The sequence below is a fragment of the Oreochromis niloticus genome, linkage group LG5, assembly GCF_001858045.2.
Source record: "Oreochromis niloticus isolate F11D_XX linkage group LG5, O_niloticus_UMD_NMBU, whole genome shotgun sequence".
Classification (NCBI taxonomy): domain Eukaryota; kingdom Metazoa; phylum Chordata; class Actinopteri; order Cichliformes; family Cichlidae; genus Oreochromis; species Oreochromis niloticus.
The window spans coordinates 12666952-12679301 of record NC_031970.2 but is presented as its reverse complement, the minus strand read 5'-3'; the positions used below and the strand labels follow the sequence as shown (position 1 = coordinate 12679301).

At 41.3% G+C, this 12350-nt stretch overlaps 1 protein-coding gene and 1 long non-coding RNA gene across 5 annotated transcripts in view; one reads left to right on the top strand and one right to left on the bottom strand.

Annotated features, from left to right (window-relative positions):
• Window positions 1-4746: 4746 nt before the first annotated feature.
• Window positions 4747-9473, top strand: LOC112846892 (uncharacterized). Of its 3 annotated transcripts, XR_003220098.1 has the most exons (3): window positions 4747-5883; window positions 6252-6395; window positions 9308-9473. It is a non-coding gene; the product is annotated as an uncharacterized LOC112846892 (long non-coding RNA). The 3 variants fall into 3 exon arrangements; XR_003220100.1 differs by lacking the exon at window positions 6252-6395 and having other exon boundaries at window positions 4749-5924; XR_003220099.1 differs by lacking the exon at window positions 6252-6395 and having other exon boundaries at window positions 4751-5883.
• nisch (nischarin) overlaps window positions 7255-12350 on the bottom strand; it is a 26691-nt gene continuing 21595 nt past the window's right edge. For both annotated transcript variants that reach the window (XM_019359129.2, XM_019359130.2), the window contains exons 25-28: window positions 11696-11857; window positions 11195-11367; window positions 10570-10760; window positions 7255-9805 (exon numbers count right to left, since the gene is read on the bottom strand). In XM_019359129.2, the coding sequence (XP_019214674.1) occupies window positions 9478-9805; window positions 10570-10760; window positions 11195-11367; window positions 11696-11857 (854 nt within the window). In that variant the 3' untranslated portion in view covers window positions 7255-9477. The remainder of the gene's footprint in view (window positions 9806-10569; window positions 10761-11194; window positions 11368-11695; window positions 11858-12350) is intronic.

Genomic DNA, 12350 nt, shown 5'->3' with positions numbered 1-12350 from the left:
CAGATGAGCCTGATATGTAGGTCCTGAGCTTTTTGCATTTTCTCTGAGTGTTGCGCAGTCTGACCTTGAGGTGAATTTTCTGGGACATCCATTCCTGGTGGCTGTCTTGAACAGTGTTGGGCAAGTTACTTTGAAAAAGTAATTCAATTATAGTTACTAGTTACTTCTTCAAAAAAGTAACTGAGTTAGTAACTGAGTTACAATATTCTAAAAGTAATTAATTACTTAGAAAAGTAACTATTGCGTTACTTAAAAAAAAAAAAACAAAGAACGTTTAACCCCCTGGGGTCCAGGGTGTAATTGGCCATTTTTTTACTACTCTTGATTTTCTCTCCACATTTTACCTTTAAAAACTATTTACTTTGCCTTTTTTGGTATCATTCTTTTTAGCGCAACCTCACGTGCCTGAATTTACAGTTATGTTCCCATTTTGACATACTGTACAACCAGAATTGATCTAAAATCAGACAAAAAACATAAAATCAGAGTAGAAAAAGTTATATTTTTACTGTAACAACCACAAACATCTTTAATGAATCATATTTCATAACTTCAAATGCAAATATTAATTGTCAATTTTAAAATCCTATGCACAAGTTTTGCAAACAACAAATTTATTTGCAGCCATTTACTTTTACCCTTTTTTTAAATAACCATTTCAAACTATTTACAGAACAATCAGCTGTCCTTCAATAAGATGCCACAAATTATTTGTGCCGCTCCAAAAAAATCATTTCTGTCCACTATAAAGGAGAACATCACAGCCTGATACCTGCAGGCCTGACAGCAGCAGGTGTATCACCTCTGTTTCTACCTGGAGACAGCAGTCGCCTCATTGTTCTGACACACAACACAAAACACAACACTACACACTAACTACACAAGACAACACATTAACTACACACTCCAAACACGCTAAACGTCACAAATCTCACATTTCAAAACTCGCTCTCTCTCTTTTCCTGCTCTCTCTCTCTCTCTCTCTCTCTCGCCGTCACTCCTAAAACTTTTTTTGTTTTGTTTTTTTGCTCATAAGCAGAGAGTGCTTGCTAGCGCTAAGGTGGCGAAACTATTGAGGAAAAAACGCCGCGTATATATTGTTTATCATGACTCTGGTTTTACGTGGCCTATCAACACAATTTATAAACTGGCACCTTGTTGCTTTGTCTTTAAGTGGTCATGTGATTGACTTACCACGACTACTTTATTCTTCCTCAGTCAAACAGCAGCACTCATGCGATTGTACCATCTGAGCTCCAGGTGTTGTGCTAGACAGTGCTCGTGATTACCGTCCGCGGGAGCGCGCAGCTGCTTAAAGCTGTAGCGTCCAGATTACTTACAGCTACTTCCTGCAGCTGATATAAGATGCGGTAAGCTGAACACAGCTTCAACCGTCTGTTTGTTGAAAAATAGTAACGGACCGCGTTTCCTTGTTAGTAACTGTAACGGCGTTGTAACGATAGGAATAGTAATTAGTTAGATTACTCGTTACTGAAAAAAGTAACGCCGTTAGTAACGCCGTTACTTGTAACGCCGTTATTCCCATCACTGGTCTTGAATGTCTTTTTTCTTGTGAATAATGTTTCTCACTGAAGAATGAATGATGTCTTCCCTCCTTGGTGTTGGGTTAAGATGCACCTGAATGCTCCAGACCAGCAAACTCTCAAAACTACTTCCACTTAATTCTACTAAGCAAAACTAAGGGTTACTTAGTTTTTCACACACTATTTCTTCATTCGGGTTATTTTGGGTAATTTCTGTTAAATAAATAATGAAACACTGTTGTTGTTTATCTGATTTGATCTAACTTTAAGACTTGGAAAGGAACAAATGATTTCTTTATGTCCTGATATGTGAAATCTTAAAATTATAACTAAAAGAGGGTGCTCCAAACAGCAGAGGTAATAGCACAGTCCTCCTGTGCTTGCCCAACTAACCCTTTGTTCCCCCAAAATGATTTACTAAGTCATACTGGCTCTTTTTAGTGTTATTCTTTCACATGAAAGCAGAATATCAGGTTTAAATTCTTTCCTATTGGTCTTTTGACCTGCTGGAAGGCATAGAATGGCAGGCATGGGTCAAATAACAAGCTTTGCTGATCAGGCACTTCCTGATACAGTATCTCTGGCCTTGGCCTGTTAAAGTGCCCCTAAAAAGGAAATCAGCCGATCTTCATGATGAGCAGCGTCGACAGACAGGAAATAGAGGAAGTTGAATGAGTTGAAAGTCAGCAGTGTTTTTCGTGCCACTAAACCACCAAGTCATCAAAATCTCACTAAGCGGTGACAGTGATTTACTGCTGACGGGTACCAGGAGATTAGAAATACTGAGGTCATGAGTCAAAGTCAACCAACAACCTGCATTTGAAAATTCTCAGAAGTCGTGCAGACGTTTTTGTGGGTTTTTTTGTTTAGCTTCGATGAAACTCCAAACCACTCTGTTATATCCAGACAAAGGTATAAATACTGTTTGAAAGTCTCCGTCACACAGCCAGGAATACTATCTGATATAGAAATTCTGAATTTCTTGTTGGCATAAGAGGATGAACTCCAGATCAATCAAAACAATAAAAGTTTTTAGGCCGATTATGTGACCTCCCCTGCCCCAAAGGCTGCAGTCCTCCCCCTCTGCGCTAAATGATCTGTATCGCCTCTCAGCTCCAGAGCTGTGGAGGCTCGATCTGAGCATAAGCGGCCTGGAGCCGAGAGGAAAGTCATGTATAATCCCACGGGGCCCAGATGTGTTTGGATTCCCTTGATGATGCAGATGAGTTCTGGTGTGCATTTCCACTGAGCTGTAGAGGAAATGTAGCAGCACCACCTCCACACTGCTTTTTTAATTTAAGCCAGAAAAAAGAAATAAGACAGCTTTACTTAGGTGAAATGTCCAGTAGGTAAACTGCTTGATTTACACATTCATTCTTTTATCTGGTGCTTCATTACAACTTTTGTCTTATTTTAGTCATAAGACTAACAGTAAACGGTTCAGACATTTTTCATAGTGCATGTTATTTAACAGAATTCAGTGTCATTATGCTCAGCTACATACTAGACTTAGAGGATAAAAATAAAGCAGCGATCCCGTCGCACTAGTATCGATTGGAGACCAATACCAGCATGTTATCGATAGTCAGATTGATCCAGCCCTGCACTAGTGCAGACTCGGTTCAGCTTCAGAGTCATCATTGTCAAGATGCCAGATTGGTCCCAGGTTGGTGGAAAAGGGGCTACAAGTGAGCTGGGAACATTAGTAACATCACTAAAAAATAGATCTTTCCATTTCTCACTAGAACCAGAAGAAAAGTCGCTTTGGCATACTGATGTTGTAAAGGGATGTAACAATTCGTTAAAGCAGCACTTTATTGGAAGTGTTGTGCAACCTAATTGTAAAAAATCCTGGAAACACCCGGGTGTATTCTCTTCCTGTACACTATAAATACAAGCAATGTCCTTACTGAATATAAACTGGTGCATTTAACCCAACATATATTCTGCTTTTCAAGTGTAACTTTCTGATATTAAGTTATTTGCACTTTTGGTCACATATTGAGGAGTACAAAAATACAAACACTGATGCTAAGCACAAAGCTTAGCTTGTAATCATGTTGTGGTTATAACTTCAGTTCTGTTGTGTTTAGATTTTAATTGTTGTGGATGTGTGATGAGGTTTCGGGTGTGCATGTGGTTACAATTTGGCCACCATGACCGACGCTTTAGTAGATATCAATGACTCGCTGCACTGATCATTCAGGGCTGGTGCTGGTACCCGAGTTCTATCTGGCGTTTTCAGTGGGAGAAACATCCAAGTGACTTCTTCAGTTGCAGCCAACTGCAGATTTCCCCAACCAATAAATTTGCATAGTCACTGAAACTAGCACCACTGGTGGGCTGAGAGGTCAGTATCTTGATCATTAATATACAAACTGTTATGACCCTTGATTAACAACCATTGATCACTGACAATTGATCAACAGCCATGATACCCTTCACAGAGAGTTGGGGAATGGTTCTTTTAACATTTTAAATACTGACAAAAAAGCAATTTATGGAGACATTGTTTTATTGTTTATTTTTTTTTAATAAAGTGCATTTAACTTAAAATTAAAGAGAACTCCTAATCAACTCTAACTTGTCCTACTCAAATAGGTTTTTAATTTAAGTAAAGCCAGCTTATCAAATTTTGCAGTCCGAGTTTTAAGGCTTGTCAGACAACCTGCTCATCGGCTACTAAAATATCACAAATACAGAAAAGGATATTTCTACTTTGCAACAACAAATTATTTATCTTCTGTCACCACAATCAAAAGGTAAAGAACAAAAGCACAGTGCAGTCCTCACGGTGACCGAGGTGTGAAGGAAAACATACAATTTTCAGTCTTTATGATTTTTACTTCTGCTGGGCTAAAGCTGGCCAAGCTTAACTTGATTCAGATTTTCTAAGAAAAAAAAACAAACAAAAAAAACAAAACTAAGAAAACAAAAAGTGCAGTTTTTGATCTCGTCGCCCACAAAAAAGTAACAGAATGAGTAAGAAATTGACTTCTGGTGTAATCAGCACATCACTCGAAGTTCTTTTTATTTCTTTTGCTCCCGGTGAGCCGGACACTTGTCAGTTATTTTCCACAGAAGCGCAGAGTGAACCAGACCTCCTTTGGTTTTGGTCAGATTGCTGTATCAGCTGAAAAGTTTGCAGACTCTGGTTAAATCCTGCTGATTTTTTCAAGGATCAGCACCTCGCCCTATGCACCCCTGCTGGCCACACCTCTTCCGTCATCACTACAGGTCGCTGAATTTTACTGATGCTTCACGGGTCTGGTCACTACTTCTACTCTCTTCCTGTGTGAACACCTGTTGAGAGTAAAGCAGAACTTGATCCAGGCCGTGGGTCCTCCAACCTTACGCAGCTGGTACCGCTCACTACAGGAGGCCAAAATAATCCAAACAACTCTGATAACATCACTATCATGGTTAGTTATAAACAGCTTAGTGGCATTCTGTGCTTCTACTGGTCAACATCAAAGAAGTGGAAGAACCAAAGTCACAGCACTGGTTTTCGCCCATTTTGCCGTACCCTTTTTGTGTTCTGACCAGAGCTGACACCCTCCGTCATCTGACTGGGCAGCAATTGTACTGATAGTGAGAAGTCTAAGCTCAGGATAAAGTCTCACTAAGCTTCAAACTGTGTTTGATCGGTGGCCTGTTCCTCCGTCTCCAAAGAACTGAAATGCTGAGAACCCCCCCCCCCCCCAAAAGCACAGAAATGCCTTTATCATCTAGTGCAGTGAGTCAATATTTTCACCCACGACTCCACCCCAGTTATTATTAATTTCTGTCAATTATTAACCAAAAAAAGGAGGAAATTTAATTTTGTGTTCATCCTCCTCACAGAAATCTGTCCTCATCTCTCTTCATCTTCAGATCAGATTTCTCTTCCCGATGTCCCTCCTGCAGTGACTCCATGGCCCAACACTGAGATTAAACCAATCAAACCCTGAGTCCATGTGTAAATGAACCCAATCACATGATGACTCCACCCACCAACCAGCAGCTGAGCAGTCACCTATCTGTCTGTCATTCCTGTCAACCAATCAGCCCGTGAGCTCAACGGGAAGCTCTCGACTGCACAGCACCTCCCACTGTCGAGCGAGGAGCGAGATCAGCCTCTCTCTGCTGTCGGCTCCCGGGACAAAAATGCACCCCTGCTGGCCACACCTCCTCTGGGATGAGCTTCATTGCCGCTGACGGCAAAGTGGTCCATGGTGAGGTGGCAGAGGAGGTCGGGGCCGGGCAGGTCGTCAAAAACGAGAGTCAGAGCCTGGGGGTACGTCTGGTAGCCCAGCAGGACCCGGTCCAGGTCGCGGATCCTCCGGGCCTCACGCAGCTGGTACCGCTCCCTGCAGAGATTGCAACCATCAGTAACATCCAGTTATGCTTATTTCTATTAAGGAAAAAAAAAAATCAACTCATTAACTAGTGCTTTAAACATGCTTTTCCAATGTATACTGAGCCTGAGAATAGTCTATTTTCACATCAAAGTAAACATGTGAGTACAAAAATACAAACACTGATGCTAAGCACAAAGCTTAGCTTGTAGTCTGTAATCATGTTGTGGTTATAACTTCAGTTCTGTTGTGTTTAGATTTTAATTGTTGTGGATGTGTGATGAGGTTTCGGGTGTGCATGTGGTTACAATTTGGCCACCATGACCGACGCTTTAGTAGAGATCAATGACTCGCTGCACTGATCATTCAGGGCTGGTGCTGGTACCCGAGTTCTATCTGGCGTTTTCAGTGGGAGAAACATCCAAGTGACTTCTTCAGTCGCAGCCAACTGCAGGTTTCCCCAACCAATAAATTTGCATAGTCACTGAAACTAGCACCACTGGTGGGCTGAGAGGTCAGTATCTTGATCATTAATATACAAACTGTTATGACCCTTGATTAACAACCATTGATCACTGACAATTGATCAACAGCCATGATACCCTTCACAGAGAGTTGGGGAATGGTTCTTTTAACATTTTAAATACTGACAAAAAAGCAATTTATGGAGACATTGTTTTATTGTTTTTTGAGTTTTTTTTTTTTTTAATAAAGTGCATTTAACTTAAAATTAAAGAGAACTCCTAATCAACTCTAACTTGTACTTCTCAAATAGGTTTTTAATTTAAGTAAAGCCAGCTTATCAAATTTTGCAGTCCGAGTTTTAAGGCTTGTCAGACAACCTGCTCATCGGCTACTAAAATATCACAAATACAGAAAAGGATATTTCTACTTTGCAACAACAAATTATTTATCTTCTGTCACCACAATCAAAAGGTAAAGAACAAAAGCACAGTGCAGTCCTCACGGTGACCGAGGTGTGAAGGAAAACATACAATTTTCAGTCTTTATGATTTTTACTTCTGCTGGGCTAAAGCTGGCCAAGCTTAACTTGATTCAGATTTTCTAAGAAAAACAAACAAACAAAAAAAACAAAACTAAGAAAACAAAAAGTGCAGTTTTTGATCTCGTCGCCCACAAAAAAGTAACAGAATGAGTAAGAAATTGACTTCTAGTGTAATCAGCACATCACTCGAAGTTCTTTTTATTTCTTTTGCTCCCGGTGAGCCGGACACTTGTCAGTTATTTTCCACAGAAGCGCAGAGTGAACCAGACCTTTGGTTTTGGTCAGATTGCTGTATCAGCTGAAAAGTTTGCAGACTCTGGTTAAATCCTGCTGATTTTTTCAAAGAACCACACCACCAAAATAGGAATTAATATTTCATGGGAAAGCTTTCGGTTTCATTTTAATTCAGTGGTATTTCCCATTTACAATGCCCGATAATGTTAAACAACAGTGGTGACGGGTGGGAGAGCATCCTAGGTGTCATTTGTATTGTAAGAAAAACAAAATTACATAAAACACAAAGCAAAATATATTAAAAATAACACTCGATGATAATACTACATTTCAGAGTTCATGATGATAATAATATCAGGACCCTTGTGTCTTTTTACAAAATAAGTTTCAGGATGGGAAACATCCGTCTGTCCAAAAGCAACAATTATATTAATATCATATTATTAAAAAGCTCCATTATACAGTTCAGTAATACTGCTTCATCAGTTACAATGTGCAAGAAATAAAATATTCAGAGAAAAGATTGTGCCGAGCAGCTGTGTGTTTGTGCTATTTCAAATGAAACCCCCCCCCAATCTCATCATCAGTCAGGCTGAACACACGAAGGAATGGGAACACACACACACACAAAAAAAAAGAAGCTATTTTTGGTTTTAAAGCCAGTAAATAAAAGCAAGTAAATCAAATAGCTTTGGAGTTATTTAAATGTTTTCTTTCCCGTTTTGATAAAGCTATGCTTGCCTTTTCCCTCTGCTTCCAGTATTTGTGCTAAGCTAGGCTAAACATGTCCAGCAAATGGAGGTGATCCACCTTCAGATCCGACTCTGGATAAGACGGAGTCTTAGAAGATGAACCAGAACATAATCCTGAATTAGGAGTATTGGAGCTCCCGTGGACCATCTGCAGCGCCCAATGCTGTGCAAATCCAGTCTGTCTGTGTAACATCTACAACCCCGTCCTCCCCCCAAAAGAGAAAAAAATTATAAAATGAAAAAAAATTAAAAAAGAATATACAATGCATGGTTAGATGCTTTACAAGAAGGGGAAATTGTGCAAAAAAAAAAATAAAAATCTCAGGATTTTGGCTTCATACAAGGTCACGGGCCTCTTTTCCTGTCTGTAACTGTAATCCAGTGATGAGCAGACACTACTGAGGGGCAAGGAGCCAGATTCCCACCAATCTGTAAGAAGAATGACTGCTCAGATTTTTCAAATTACGGTGTCACTGTCTTAGATTAGACGATTACTGGGTCATAAAATCCTGCATTTTCTTGTCTGAGAGACATAACGGTCGACATTTTGCTCTATGACCAATTATGTTCATCTCTCACAACATCAGGAAGGAGGCGCCAGATAGAAACTTCCTGGAAAAGAATGTAAACAGACAACAGCAACCAAAGTGTTGTGCGTGACTCTGTCCCCTCGCTCTGCTTCACATAGCTCTCCATTAGCCTTGATAACCCTTTTAAATTTGGCACCCCATCCTACTCGCATTGGCCTCAAAGTTTTACTCAGGACCTGCCCAATGGTTCTTTCTCCCATCATCACTACAGGTCGCTGAATTTCACTGATGCTTCACGGGTCTGGTCACTACTTCTACTCTCTTCCTGTGTGAACACCTGTTGAGAGCAAAGCAGAACTTGATCCAGGCCGTGGGTCCTCCAACCTTACGCAGCTGGTACCGCTCACTACAGGAGGCCAAAATAATCCAAACAACTCTGATAACATCACTATCATGGTTAGTTATAAACAGCTTAGTGGCATTCTGTGCTTCTACTGGTCAACATCAAAGAAGTGGAAGAACCAAAGTCACAGCACTGGTTTTCGCCCATTTTGCCGTACCCTTTTTGTGTTCTGACCAGAGCTGACACCCTCCGTCATCTGACTGGGCAGCAATTGTACTGATAGTGAGAAGTCTAAGCTCAGGATAAAGTCTCACTAAGCTTCAAACTGTGTTTGATCGGTGGCTTGTTCCTCCGTCTCCAAAGAACTGAAATGCTGAGAAAAAACCCCCCAAAAGCACAGAAATGCCTTTATCATCTAGTGCAGTGAGTCAATATTTTCACCCACGACTCCACCCCAGTTATTATTAATTTCTGTCAATTATTAACCAAAAAAAAGGAGGAAATTTAATTTTGTGTTCATCCTCCTCACAGAAATCTGTCCTCATCTCTCCTCATCTTCAGATCAGATTTCTCTTCCCGATGTCCCTCCTGCAGTGACTCCATGGCCCAACACTGAGATTAAACCAATCAAACCCTGAGTCCATGTGTAAATGAACCCAATCACATGATGACTCCACCCACCAACCAGCAGCTGAGCAGTCACCTATCTGTCTGTCATTCCTGTCAACCTATCAGCCCGTGAGCTCAACGGGAAGCTCTCGACTGCACAGCACCTCCCACTGTCGAGCGAGGAGCGAGATCAGCCTCTCTCTGCTGTCGGCTCCAGGGACAAAAATGCACCACTGCACCTCGCCCTCTGCACCCCTGCTGGCCACACCTCCTCTGGGATGAGCTTCATTGCCGCTGACGGCAAAGTGGTCCATGGTGAGGTGGCAAAGGAGGTCGGGGCCAGGCAGGTCGTCAAAAACGAGAGTCAGAGCCTGGGGGTACGTCTGGTAGCCCAGCAGGACCCGGTCCAGGTCGCGGATCCTCCGGGCCTCACGCAGCTGGTACCGCTCCCTGCAGAGATTGCAACCGTCAGTAACATTCAGTTATGCTTATTCCTATTAAGGAAAAAAAGCAACTCATTAACTAGTGCTTTAAACATGCTTTTCCAATGTATACTGAGCTTGAGAATAGTCTATTTTCACATCAAAGTAAACATGTGAGGTTATTGAAACTAAGAGGCTTCCATCCACGGTGTGGAGAACACAACAGGAAAGTGATGCTGGTGGTGGACTTACAACTTAAAATGGAGCGTACAGACTGTAAAACATATTTAAAAGAATATGTGAGAATAAAGAGAACCAAAACAACAAAGGGCCAGTAAAATGTGGGGTCAGGGGATCAGCGGGGACTGTCGGACTGAAACCTAAACAATCAAAAAGAGCCAGTATGTTACAGTCTCCTGTTCCTCTTGACAGTTTCTGAATTGATGTTTCGCCTCTTTGGCTTCATTGAGCACAGACTTGAGCTGTGCGTTTTTTTCCTTCAGTATTTCAGACTGAGCTGTCTGCACAGTACAGTCTCAGCTGCTCTCTGTCTCCTCTTCTTCCTCTTTTTCTGCTGCAGACGAGGACAAACAACGATTTTTTTTTTTCTTGTGGCAAACTTGTGACTCAGACCAAGTTTAGGGGCGACACAGAACACAGAATTGATTTTAATTTCCTAATACCTGTTGGACTTTGCTCCCCACTTTAAGGCCGTTGTCGTGCATAATTCTGCTCTATCATAACACCCCTGTATACAGGCTGTTTGACAAGGTTTTATTTCTTTTTTCTCACCTGGATGGAGGTTCTTTAGCGAAGTCAGGCAGTGGATAGCTGACATAGTCTTCATCCAGCAGGAACACATCGGTGCTGGTGAGGATCAGAGTCCTGGGCTGGAGAATTGGAGACAGGGCAGAGCCTAATTCAGAAGAGGAGGTGCCTGAGAGTGCAGAGCCTTGGCTGGGTGGACTGCTGGGGATCTGGACCTGGAGGAAAATAATCATAATAAAAATAGAGAAAACCAAGAAGCTCAGAAACTGAAAACAGGAATTATAAAACCAGAAAAACAAGACTGGATTTGATTCTTTATCTAGAACATCAGTTTTCAGCAACAGCCAAACAGTCAAACAGCTTTAAGGGTTTGACAGTGTTACTGGAGGCCAAATTAACGTCATCCAAAACACTCACAGTGTCATTATTACCACAGTAGCCCGTTCACACATTTAGCAGATACACAGGAGTGTAAACATTAACTGAAAGTCACGTTTCTATCGACATGAACATCAAATGTTGCTTCTCTTTTATAGATCCTTTTATATTCACAAGCTCATTGTGGCTGCAATTATGTGCACATTAAGTTAGCCTGAAAAGATCCTGCTTCCACTCCTGTGTGCAACGTTTCTCTAAGAAGAATTCTTACCTGGAAGACCAGCAGGTACAGCAGGACGTTAAAAGAGCATGGGGAGGAGGTCGCCACGCTTGCTGGAGTCTTCCTCTCTGCTACGATGAAGGTCAGATCTCCCATCTCCTCCTCACTGGGATAAATGAACTTCACCTTGCTGCTGTGGACCAGCTCGTAGTTCTGCATCTTACCTGCAGAGGGAGACAAATTTACATCTGTCACAATGATCATTGCTTACTGGTGGGCTGTACAGATTTTGTTTTTCAACATTTTTGAGTTCTTCTTTTTGTACAATAAAGAGTAACCTTTATTGAATAGATTTAACCATGATGTTATCTATGAAGCAACAAAGAATAAGTCCCGTCACAGTGTCATGATATGTAAAAGTCTAAGAAGTCAGAGAAAATCACGATCCATACAGAGAGGAAGTGCTGTCTGTTAACAAGATGTGGGTTTTATACTTTAATAATATAACTTCACTCTTACTAGGACAACAGATGGCACCGTTGCCCGAGTTACCTGTGCTTGTGTTGGTGAACTGCGAGTAGAAGTCCTGATCAGATGGCTCTGGAGGAGGAAGCTGCTGCTGCAGACTGAGAGCTGACATCAGCTCCTGCAGGAAAACGCTCGTGCCATAGCTGTCCCTGCTCAGACAGCACACCACATGATCTGCTGAGTGACCTGCAGGAGGGAGAATCGATGAAAAACTAAGAAAATCATACAGACATTATTTATTTATTGATTTATTTAAGAGCAATTCACTCTTAAAGGGGGCCCATCACATCTTTCCTTACTTTCTGTCATACATATATACATATATAGATGGAATTCCCCTCACTATTTACTCATGGTAGGTCACTCTTGGTAAAAAGGAAAATACTCAAGTATTTCCCAGTAAAATCGCAACTCATTCCTGGAAACTCATAACACATTTTTTTTTTTTTTTTAACAATTATTTAATTTTAATCTACCGGTAATAAATCGCCAATTTATAGGTGGAAAACCCATCACTATCATTTTCAAAGTTTGGGCGCCACTGACCAGCTGGCCCCGAACACTCTGCAGCAGGTTGACTATATGAATGTGTCCCTACACATACAAAAACAGAACAAGCACTACTGACACTCTCCCAGATGGTGGAGCTGATGTGCAGCTGCTGGATGTGTGACTCACG